This window comes from Lissotriton helveticus, chromosome 5_1, assembly GCF_964261635.1.
Source record: "Lissotriton helveticus chromosome 5_1, aLisHel1.1, whole genome shotgun sequence".
NCBI lineage: Eukaryota > Metazoa > Chordata > Amphibia > Caudata > Salamandridae > Lissotriton > Lissotriton helveticus.
In genome coordinates, this window is record NC_136065.1 from 18,702,946 (window position 1) to 18,715,576 (window position 12,631).

Here is a 12,631-nt window from a genome sequence, read left to right on the forward strand (position 1 = left end):
ATTGGAGCCTTGTACAGTAGTGACTGATCCAGGAGACAGGAAAGTTGACATGACCACAATTTACCCCTCAATGCTTCCCCTCAGCACCCTCCTGCTGTCCAGAGCACAAACTAGAGGACAACAGACAATCAAGCCATCAAGATGCCAAAGTTGTGTTCTGCGCACGAAGCGACAAACCTGTTGCACCTCCTGGACTAGATTCTTTTGGTGAAAGTACAACACGTTGGTGGTACGGATTCCAAGAAGTCTGTCCTGAAAGAAAGCTGGACAGGGAGCCACCTGGAGAGGTGCAGGTCTACGTATCTCACCCTTTAGGCCAGTCTCTAGTGATTAAGATGACTTGGCCCCTTTTATGATGAATCTTTCTCCATTATCTCCATCACAATCCTTTTACACCTGTCATTTACTTCCCTGGACTTCCGACTGGATCAGACTCACTCTTTATGATGGGAAATATGGGAAAGTGGTGGGTGAATGTTGCTTCTGACTCTTCAGCCTCTTCTCTAGAAGATTCACTAGTCTAGCAGTCATTTAGACTCCAGTGTTAGAGCCGGTGTTAAAAAACACATTGGTGTATAGAACATTTGCACCAAGCCTTGGTTGTCTTTCTGTGTCCAGTTTACACCTTGGTTATGAAAATGTAGAGTAACCTAAAACTTTTGTTATGCCTCATTTTCTTGCATTGATAGCTCATTTTTAGGTCTCGCTTTGCTCAGCGTGCATGCGTTGCTAGGAGAGGGCCTCTTGGAATCACTTCAGACTTCCAAGAGACTTCTCTGTGTGGGTCTTCTTCCTCCCACACATCCCATTGGCCTTTGCGTGGGGCTTTCAATAATGAAAGCACGCAAACGGCCAAAGGAGGGGGTATGTCCCGCCTTTATTGTGAATGTTCACACCCATGGCTTATGGGTCTCGGGAGCGAGCAGGGACGCGCAGGCTGCCAGCTGGCTTTCAGCTGCATTCCTGGTGTCTCAGGTTACACGTGCCGCGCTGTGCTTTTGCTTGTTTAGAAAAGTGGTGCGCCCGGGTAAAAAAAGATGACACAAGATACCAGAAAATCACATCTCACTACAGAAGAGTGCTTTTTTGAAACTTTTACGACGTGATTTCGCACACCACTAATAGGGACATAATGCTGCAGGCCAAGAACTTCAGCCTTTCCTGTTGATTAAAAGCAGTGATGTGCCATGCTGGCATCAGGGAGCAGTGCCCAGATGATTGTAATATAATCAGTGATGGGCATTACTACCACACAGGTATTTGTAGGGATGAGAGGGCCTCGGTGGGCGTAGAATGTGTTTTCACATAGCAGGCGCCGCCTGCATCACCTGCTGTAAGCAGTTCTATTGAGAATTAATGAAAAGCGCTGTTTATTTGGATGTGAGCCGGTTCTGGGGGGCCTTTTTGGCAATGCGCCGCAGATGTCACCCCGTATCCTGCCATGGATAGGCCCGCGCTCACAGAAACCGCCTTTGTCGCATGAGTGATGGTCAGATTTTTCATAATTTCCGGCACGTTGTCGTGTGTCATCTCAGTGCTTTGTGATGCCGCAATCAGCGCTTTTATCTTTTTCACCGAGATCATCTTCCTCCTGGGTAGTAATTACTGCCTGTTTGTGAGAAGTTGGCCTGATATATAATGTTCACTATTCTAGTGAGCACTTTGTATCAGTCCAAACAACCCTTATTGATGATTGGTTGTAAGTCAACCTTATAGACCAGCTATCCTAGTAGCATGGATACGAGCAGTCTAAGGCTAAGACTCTAGAGGGCGTGTTAAGCCAGCTGTTTTACCATCACATTACCCCTTGAACACCAAGGGAAAGGACACCACACAAGTTGTTATGAAAATAAACGTATATTTATTTATAACAAGTCTACCCTGAACTCTTTATGAGTCAGGGAGCTAAGCACACATCAAAACTCTTACGAAAATACTTTAAGTCGCACATTTTACACAAATGCCCTAGGGGCACGAAAAACCATATACACAGTAAGTGGAATGCGAACTTGCTAGCAGGTAAGTAATACTTTTGTAGACTCAGGAATCGCTAGGCCTACAATTCTAAACACTGGGATTAGATGCAGGAGGCCTGTGGACGTCGTGTGCAGAGTGGGAACTCTCACGCGTAAGGCGGGAAAAAGTCTATGGAGGCTAGCAGTTGCAAAGTTACTGTTCTCGGGCGAACCCGACTAGTTGGGACGAAAACGGGAGTGGATCCGAACACTTGGAGTGTTGGACTATGCTGGGGCACCGGAGTGCTGGATTTACCTAGCCCAGGGGCTGCGGCTGCATAGGGTTCAAGTTGCGTCGGAAACCCACGTTGACGGACCAGGAGCCTGAAGAAGAAGTTGCTGGCAGGCGGCCAGTGAAGAAAAGTTTGAAGAGATCCAAGCCTGGATCAGGGAAGAAGAAGACCTGAAAGCAGAGGGGACCAAGTTCTGAATCACTAGCCAGTGATTAAGTGGGCACCAGGATGGCACCGGGCGAAGTCACCGCAGTCAGGTGAGTGGGCGCTGCTGGGCTCTGCAGTCTCTCGGACTAGGAGGCGTTGTCGGCGACCAGGATGGAGGTGCGAGCTGTCCCACGAAGGTTCTTGCTGTCGACGTCGCTGGACCCAGGATTGGGGCAACAAGTCTTGGCAAATGCAAGGCCCACGCGGTGGACCTAAAATGGCGTCTTGAGTGGACCAGGAGGGACCAGGAGGGTCCAGGGTGCTCCTCTGATGGAGGGAAGCAAGGGCCAGTCTGGAGCAACCAGACCAGCAGTGTTTGTCATCGTGGAGCGTCGTGAAGGGGCCACTAGCCAACGGGCAAGCGACCTGGACAACGCGGTGAGCAGCAAAGAGCAGAAGGGCCCCACGCAGATCTCGTGGATGCAGGGGGGCTGAACTTCGGTGCTGGAGCTGCTCAGGGTCGGGGCTTCTCTTACCCCAAGGCACTCAGTCGAGGGTCACTCAGGCGTCGTGCTGGACAAGCGTCGTGCAGTTCTGAAGATGGCCGGTCCCTCGAGGTCTCGTCACACCCACGGATCACAGCTGGGCTGATGATGTAGGTTGAGGTCAGAGGTGCCAGGGAAGCCGGTTCTCGTCGTGCTGGAGCAGTCTTGATCCGAAGGAGAGACTGGCAACAAACCGCGATGCTTGGTTGGTGCCTGCTGCTGCAGGGTGACTACTCCTTAGTCACAAGGGAGAAATCTTAGGAAGAGTCTTGAGTTCCTTCTTGAAGAAAGTAGTTTCAGGATTCAAAGATGATCTGATTTGGAAGGGGGCCAGTTCCTACCTTTATCCTGCAAAAAGGGGCTGGCACACGACTAAGTCCTGCCCTATGGGTGGGACTAGGAGGGGGGTGGTTACACCCCTCTCCTTTGGCGGGCTTTCCCCAGGCCAGGGGCTGGAGTGCCCCTGGAACTGGTTTCAGCCGGCCTATGCACAGTGAGCCCCGGGCTGCCACTTGCAGTCACCTTCCTCCGAAGCCCTGCCTACCTAGGATACACAAAATCCTGTCTGGGACGGTGCTGGCACCGCCCCTGGCAGGAAACCCTTTGTCCTTGCCTCCTGCTCTGGGAGGACTCCCAGCAGCAGGAGGGCAGACTTGTGTCTCGGTGGCAGCATCCATTTTGTGGAGCTAAGGCTCTGTTTGACTTTAACCGGGGTTACAGGTTACATACATGTCGTGTCCCTCTAGAAGGGTGGAATGCTAACCCCGTCGCCAGAATTGGCGAGGGGTTAGTATTCCAATTCGTATGACACCTTACTCGACATGTTTTGATAAAGCGATACCAGAGTTGGCATATAACCGCGAGGATTATAATGCACTTAAGATTATATGGTATGCGATATCATGGAAACGGCTAAGGGATGGATCCCGAAAGCCGTAGACAGGCTCAGCTCATGCCAGAGCACCATCTCACACGATTCCAAGCACTCTGCCTTCAGGATTGTTAAGGCCTGCCATAGGAGTGACTGATAGGATATCTGTGTGTCCATTTAGGTTTAGATATAGGAATACTATATCTACAGCAGAGGGTGAGTACACCACTCTGCCCCAGCTGTCAAGCAGCCAGTTGTGTCTGATTTAGTTAGTCAGCCCAGGGGTGGCATAATACATGCTGCAGCCCCTGGGAGACTCCTGGGTGCACCTCAGCCCTGGTTACAGGGACTTGAGAGGACCCAGTGCCAATTCAGTACCTGGGTACAATTTGGATTAGAGAGAACAGCTAGGCTGTGGGTCTGATTAGCAGGCCCACAGCCAGGGAAAGTCGTAAACCAGTGAAGCAAAAAGCAAAAAATCTGGGTGATCATAGGATTGCAGACCCTACTCTCCTACACTGTTCCACAGACGCTGATTAAGATTCAGGGACGGCCGGGAACCGTGAAGCGCCCAGAGTCGGGTAGGCACTCGACGCGCGCACTGTAGACAGTTTGATGTAGTAGCCTCTTCTACCTTTCTAAGCCTGCTGAGTTCATGTCCTTCATACAGAGCTGCCTCGTTTCAGAGGGTGTGACACGACACATTTATCAAATACCTGCTCAGGTGTGTTTTTTTATTTATGTTTTAATTAGCAAAACAGATAAATAAAAGGTATTGTCATTTACAATGCCAATAGATTAAACTCTTGCAAAGGCGAGGCCTATTGCATTGTAAATGCTTGTTTTCTTTATCCACATCGTCGCCAACACTGAAAAGCACTATTTGTGTTCTGGTAGTAAATGCTAGTGTAAAAACAGAGATAAATCAATTTTCACCAGTTTTCTACTAGACCTCTGGTAGAAGGAACATCGTAAATGTTTGAGCTTACTAATACTGGACGCCATTAAGAGTCAAACATTGCAGGCACCCCACATAAATGGTACCGTTTTTAAATTCTGCGATTAGTGGTACTGATTGTTTCCTTCTCAGGGGTACACATTCGAACACACACACTGGAGATTGCCAATGCTTATGACAATGAAGTATATTTATAGAGCACTATTGTTACGCTATATGGGTATTCTCTCACCACTGGCTGAATAACTATTTAGGTCTGCTGGATTAGGCAGGTTTCAAGATCTTACAAACCTTCCAGTGGTTGATTTCAGTTTTGAGTGTCCTTAATTGTAGATGTCGGTGAAATCTTCGTAAACTCAAATCAGTTATTAATCATTTTCAAATTCAAATTGGGTTGTTGGTGGACGTCCTGGTGACATCCCAGGTAAACTGAAAAATGTTTTCAGAAGTTTTTCGTCAGCTTTCGTAGGCCTACAGAATCTGGTGACCTAGATGTAACAGCATGCTCAAAGAGTCGTGACACAGATAAATATCTTCGTACTTGGAATTATTTGAGAAGTGTGGTTTACCGCGCTCTTCGTAGGAATGTAATGCCCATCGCAAACCTACCATTGGTCATTATGTGTACCATGTAAGGAGTTTGAACAGACATTACTTTGGCCCATGACTCCATGAGTTAAGGGCCTGCTGCTGACTTGTGATGAATGCAAAAAAACAACAATTGATGGACAAAAAGCAGAACAATGTCATACATTCACTCCAGTGCATAGATCTGGGCCTAAATCCATCGCTTTTTTGCTCACCATGCCATTCCAGTTTGGACCCAGCCACATGCAAATCAGTCTTGACCCTGTGCTCCTTGGGAACAATCCAGCCCGAACTGCCAGGCCTGACCCTCCCTGGACTGGAAACAAGCATCCTAGGACCAGTTTCGGGCTTTCAGCCCTCCTCAGCCAGGATAGCTTGACTCCAGTGGCATGGAGAGCACAGGACCCACGTCTGGGCATACCCGTCCCACTCGGGGTGATAAATGCAAAAATAATAATTGATTGATAGAATGCAGAACAATGTCATACATTCACCCCAGTAAAGAGATCTGGGCCTAAATTCATCGCTTTTTTGCTCACCATGACATTCCAGTTTGGACCCAGACATATGCAAATCAGTCTTGACCCTGCGCCCAATGGGAACAGTCAAGCCCGAACTGCCAAGCCAGGCCCCCTCCCTGGACTGGAAACCAGCATCCCAGGACCGGTTTCTGGCTTTCAGCCCTCATCAGCCAGGATAGCTTGACTCCAGTTGCAGACTTGGGTCCCATGCTCACTTTGCCACTGGATTCACGCTTGCCTGATGAAGGGTGTTACCCAGAACCCGGTCCCAGGATGCTTGTTTCCAGTTCAGGGAAGACCTGGCTTGGCAGTTTGGGCTAGACTGTTCCGATGAGGCACAGGGTCAAGACTGATATACATATAGCTGGGTCTGAACTGAGGTGGCGAAGTGAGCTAAAGAATGATGATGGATTCATCCCAGATCTGTGACTGGGGTGAGTGTCTGAAAAGTTTCAGCGCTCCGTCCATCATCTCCCCTGTGTTTGCTGACTTGTGATAGGCAGGGCTCAAGTTTGGTTACCTAATGAAGCCAACGTAGCCTGTTATTCTTCCTAGCCAATGCACTGAAAAACATTTGGTTGTTTGATGGCAAGACTGTGCTGTAAAAGACTGTATTAATAAAGGTCGGATTGTAATTCCACACTAATGCTAGATTGTGCTCTAAACAAGTCATGGTAATATGTTAAATGCACCTTCCTTGCTTCCTTGAGTCTGGCCCAAGTTACTCAGTTTGAGGATTCCACGTCTCACTGCACTTATTGTGTAGGTGTTATGGGTACCTTTCCACCAAGTAATGGCAGCTCTTAGACAGTGGGGTGCCATCCGGAGCTTTGGTTGAGCTGTGCCAAATATCACCCATCTCAGCTGGCTCGGCCTGGAGTTTTTTGCTCCTGGCCAATGTCACTGTGTTTATAGTCATCACTGACAGGCATACAGTGCAGTCACCTATCACTCAGGTAGTTTCTTCACTCATATATCCCCACTACTGTGGGTCAGGGGTAATTTGCCGGTTTGCTCATCTGTATAGGTCTGGGTTCCCTCCTTGCGCGTCAGGATCAGTACATGGTATGTGTAGTCTTTGTGCATCATGGTGGCCCTTTACAGTAGCCAGGGAATTTAAAGGGTTGGACTTGTTAAGCAATTTCTGGTACTTCTCGCCTTTGCTAATAGCTTTTTTCTCTCCACTCTAAGGAATGGCAGCATCAGTTGGCAGAAGGAGAGCGTGGCTGTGTGCCATAGGCACAGTTCTTGTGACTTGTGCTGTGCTGAGTCAAACTGCGAGCGGACAAGACCACTCCCATGAAGATCTTCACCACGGACACAGTCATGCCCACCATGGCCACGCTCACGCGGAGCCACACCATGGACACAGCCATGCACACCATGGCCACTCCCATGAAGACATGCACCATGGACACAGCCATGCACACCACGGACACTCCCACGAAGACATGCACCATGGGCACAGCCATGCCCACCATGGCCACTCCCACGAAGACATGCACCATGGGCACAGCCACCCACATCAAGGCCATTCTGACAGGGCAGACGCCCCAAGTCGCAGCAGAGCAACTTCAGAGGAGACAACCCAGAAGTTGACAGGGAAGGAAAAGCTGGACCCAGTGGAGCTGTGGACACATGTTAGTATTGCCTCTCACTTTATTCCTATTTTCGGCTACCTTCATACATTTACTTGCTTTCTGTCCTCCTTGTGTCCCTGTCTGCTCTCCTTTTGTCCACCTGCAGTTCATGATTAGTAAAGTATGTGACTTGTCTCAGAGTTTGAGTGTCTATGTGTACTAAGTGTTGGTTCTAACCCAGTGCAAGAGGCCTGAATCCAGTACTGTCTGGTGTCTATTCGACACCCAGAAAGAAATAATGAAGTGATTTATGCCGTTGGTATTGCTCAGCGAGCTGACCTCTGACAAAATGCTGTGTCCTGGAGGTCATGAGTTTGTATCCTTTTGGGCAGACTCTGCCTTCCATTCTTCTGAGGTTGGCAAATTGAGTAACATAAATGAGGTAATAGTAACATTCGTTTTTTCCATGTTTTAGAAGCAGTAAATAAACAGCATACAGCACTGTATAGAAAAATTGGTATTGTTGGTGTGTCCATGTTACGCTGGATTAGAAACTGGTATGAGATCAGGGCTCCAATTGACTCTGCATTGGGCACAATAGCAGCAGGTGCAGCCAGATAACCACCAGGGCCAATAGAGCCGAAACATATACACTGACTCCATGCGGTATATATATTAAAGTTATTTGGAAAGCAGTAAATATAGCAAACCTGAACGTCTGCTTCTAAAGGCAATAAACTTAGTGTGGCAGCGCTGTCGGCTCTGTTATTGAAGCAACTTTGCGTGCAGTATTCAGATTTACGCCTGGAAGGTGTTTGTGTCGGTTGTGAAAGTTGTGTACCCTGCTTGCTGGGGTGCCACTGCCTGTGATTTTCATTGTTCCAAGACACACTGTGCCCCAGATTTTTCTGGATGGTACAGTTAATACAATATATTAATTCAGTAGTTTCAATATTTTATGCTCCTTATCACTAGGACCATTCACCCTTTTACCTTCACTTCTGAACAATGATCTGTTGTTCTGATGATGCCCCTTTAAATCCACAGGGATCCATAAAAACATCTGATTTGTTTGGATTATACTGTGTTACTACTGATTATTTCTGTACTGGAACTTTGAGCCTGTGGGGTCCATTTCAAAACAGATCACAGCAAATCAAGCTCAGCCACTTTCCCTCTAAACCTCAACCTGTCTCACTCGGCGTCCCTCAAGGATCCATCCTCTCCCCAACCCTATTCAATCTGTTCATGGAACCACTCACCCTCATCCTCAAACAAGCTAATATCAATTACCACCTCTATGCCGATGACACCCAATTATATTACAAGATCAAATCCCACAAAGACATTCTCTACCTCAATGAGACCTTGACCAGAATACAAACCTGGTTCAATCGGAACCATCTCAAACTGAACCAGAACAAAACTGAAATCATCCTTTTCTCCCCCCAAAACAACTCCCTTCCCATTCAACTCTGGATAAATGACTTCAAAGCTCTTAACTGCCCACTCTCCACCTCTAATTCTGTCAAATCCCTAGGCATCAGTATCGACCAGAATCTAAATCTCATCCCCCACATTAAAAATGCATCCAAAAGTGTGCTTTTCACCCTTCTCCACCTCAAGAAACTTAAACCATTTATTCCAGCAGACAATTTCAAACTTGTTGGCCAATCGCTTGTCATTTCCAGGATTGACTATGGCAACTCCACATTGACTGGCACCCCTAAAATCCATCTTGCACAGATTAAATCTGTCCTTAATCTAGCTGCGAGACTCATCTCTGATTGTAAATAATTTGATCACATCTCCCCCGTCCTCAAAAATCTCAATTGGCTCCCAATAGAAGGAAGATCCACCTACAAGATTGCCTGCATCACTCACAAAGCTCTTCACCAAAACACCCCTTCTTACCTTACAACGAAACTACACAAAGCAGGTTGCTCCAGGTCCCCGAGGAGGAGCACAAACTCCCTTGTCTTGATCCCACTCAAACTCAAATGTCAAAAGACCCAATCCCGTGCGTTCTCTGGTAACGCTCCTACAATTTGGAACTCTCTCCCTAAGTATCTTCGCTGCAACCCCTCTTACCCTCTCTTCAAAAAGGAACTCAAAGTACTTCTCAACAAGTATTGGGGTATCTAATGTTACTGACTCTTAACCTGTTCACTCCTTTCTCTTCCCTTGTCCACTCCTCTTCCCACCCCCTCTCAATCCCTTCATTTTCTCACTCCCCCTCTCTTCACCCCCCTCTCTCTACTAACTTTTAATATTCATTTTCCACTTAATATCATACTGTAACTCTTTTTCGCTTAATTGTTAATTTTATCTCATTATGTTCACCATCCTTGTATAGCACTCTGATACTCTTGGGTCCAGTAGCGCTATATAAAACCTTTGAAATAAATAAATAAATAAATCACTTGAGCTCTTTCCCTTCTTTTCCTTGTGTCTGAGCAGTGGAGTTAACTATCACTTTATTGCTTTAAGTGCTGTGTCTTACTACATGCGATACAAAAGGGGATGATGGACGGAGCGTTTGAGCAAATCAAACAATCACCCCCAGTCAACTGATCTGGGTTTAATCCATCACCATTCTTTAGTCCACTCAGCCACCCCAGCTCAGACATGGCTATATGCAAATCAGTCTGACCCTGTGCCTCATGGGAACAGTCCGGCCCGAACTGCCAAGCCATGTCTTCCCTGTAATGTAATGTAAATAGCATTTATAACGCGCAACTTCCACTCCAAGGAGTATCTTGGCGCTCACACAACTCAGATGTAAGAGTTGGAAGGGAAAAGAATGTCCTGATTTCTGAACACACATTACACTAAGGTCCTACAAGTGGCATCAGGCAATGAGAAAATCCAAGTTTTCAGTGCCTTCCTAAAATGGGCTTCCTGAGAGAAGGACCGCAAGAAAAGAGGGAGTTTGTTCCAGGCTTTAGATCCAAGTACAAAAAGGGACTTGCCACCCTTTGTGGCTAGCTTGAAATGAGGTGGAGTAAGTAAATTCTGGCTTGCAGATCTCAGACAACGCGCTGGAAAATATCTTTTAAACCCGTTGTGTAAATAGGTTGGGCCGCGTTGGTGAAATGCCCTGAAGGTAATTAAAAGAAGCTTAAACAAGATTCTTTTAACTATTGGCAGCCAGTGAAGGGTTTTTAGAGCTGGTGAGGCTGACGATTTACGGAGCAGACGCAGTACAAGGCGGGCTGCCGCATTTTGGACCATCTGTAGTTTATGGAGAACAGTTTTATTAGCTCCAACGTATAGTCCATTACAATAGTCCAGCCTAGAACTTATTAAGGCCTCTGCGACCGTTTTCCTCGCCGAAAGTGGAAGGAGATCAAAAAACTTCCTTAGTGCCTTTATGATTTGAAAGCACATGCCTGCTACTGCTACAGCCTGGGGTTTAAAAGATAGATGGTTATCAAATTTCGTGCCCAAATTGCGAGCAGATGCAATTGTATTAGGGGGCACTTCAGCGTCCGTTGGCCAACATGCTGTTGGGGGAAAAAAGGTTGTAGTTCCCTATAGGTAGGATCTCGGTTTTTCCGGTGTTACACTTTAAATGGTTATTGGTCATCCATTTAAAAATAGCTGCAAGGCAGTCCTTAAGATCTTCCTCGGCACCTGGACGCTCCTTATCCAACACCAATATCAATTGGGTGTCGTCAGCGTATGAGATAGAGCTGATCTTGAATGACGCGATCAGTTTCATCAGGGGTACCATATATAGATTGAAGAGAACAGGGCTCAAGCTTGAGCCCTGCGGCACCCCTGAGCTGACGTTTTCCTGGACCGGAAACAAGCAATCTGGGACCGGTTTCGGATTCATAATCCTCATCAGCCAGGCTATCTTGAATCTAGTGGCCAAGTGAACAAGGGACTCACGTCTGAACATACCCTGCCACACTTAGGGTGAACAAAGCGATACAAAAGGGGATGATGGACGGAGCGTTTGAACAAATCAAACACTCGCCCCCAGTCAACTGATCTGGGTTTAATCCATCACCATTCTTTAGTTCACTCAGCCACCCCAGTTCAGACATGGCTATATGCAAATCAGTCTGACCCTGTGCCTCGTGGGAACAGTCCGGCCCGAACTGCCAAGCCATGCCTTCCCTGGACCGGAAAGAAGCATCCTGGGACCGGTTTCGGATTCATAATCCTCATCAGCCAGGCTATCTTGAATCCAGTGGCCAAGTGAACAAGGGACTCACGTCTGAGCATACCCTGCCACACTTAGGGCGAACAAAGCGATACAAAAGGGGATGATGGACGGAGCGTTTGAACATGATGAGGATTATGAATCCGAAACCGGTCTCAGGATGCTTGTTTCCGGTCCATGGAAGACATGGTTTGGCAGTTCGGGCTGGACTGTTCCCATGAGGCACAGGGTCAGACTGATTTGCATATAGCCATGTCTGAAATGGGGTGGCTGAGTGGGCTAAAGAATGGTGATGGATTAAACCCAGATCAGTTGACTGGGGGTGAGTGTTTGATTTGTTCAAACGCTCCGTCCATCATCCCCTTTTGTATCGCTTTGTTCGCCCTAAGTGTGGCAGGGTATGCTCAGATGTGAGTCCCTTGTTAGGTCGAGCTGGCGTTGGAGCGCGAAGCGCTCCCGCCAGCGAGACTATAGTCACCTTCCTCCCTGTCAAGGGAGTAACAGCTGTGAACGAGCCCGATACAGACCTGGGCACGAGCCGACCCAGGTCTGTGAACGTGCTTCAAGGTTGAGCAGCTTGTGCACGTTTGTTGGACTTCAGGCGCTGCAAGCCCGCCAGACCAATTATCCCAGCATGAGGCGCCACAAGACCAATTATCCCAGCAGGAGTCTCCACTTCCTCAGGCACCGCAACAATTATCACAGCATGAGACCCACTTATCACAGCATGTCAACAGGCGCCCCAGGCTGCTGGAGCACTCAACTATAATTAATGTGCAGTTGAGTGCTCCAGCAGCGTGGGGCGGCTCTCTGCATGCTGTGATAATTATATCTTTGGGGCCTCATGCTGTGATAATTAGGGCGGCATGCTCTATTTGCAGCACTGAACATTTTCAAAGAAGGCCAAGCAGTGACATTCATTAAAGACACTCACCCTCACGCCCTCACCCCCTCACCCCTCACACACCTCCTCACCCTCACACACCTCCTCACCCTCAC

At 47.7% G+C, this 12,631-nt stretch overlaps 1 protein-coding gene across 3 annotated transcripts in view; it reads left to right on the forward strand.

Moving 5' to 3' along the window:
- Positions 1-12,631, forward strand: part of SLC39A7 (solute carrier family 39 member 7) — an 82,616-nt gene that overhangs the window by 48,267 nt on the left and 21,718 nt on the right. For all 3 annotated transcript variants that reach the window (XM_078641602.1, XM_078641603.1, XM_078641601.1), the window contains one exon: positions 7,070-7,518. In XM_078641602.1, coding sequence (XP_078497728.1) covers positions 7,072-7,518 — 447 coding nt within the window. In that variant the 5' untranslated portion in view covers positions 7,070-7,071. The remainder of the gene's footprint in view (positions 1-7,069; positions 7,519-12,631) is intronic.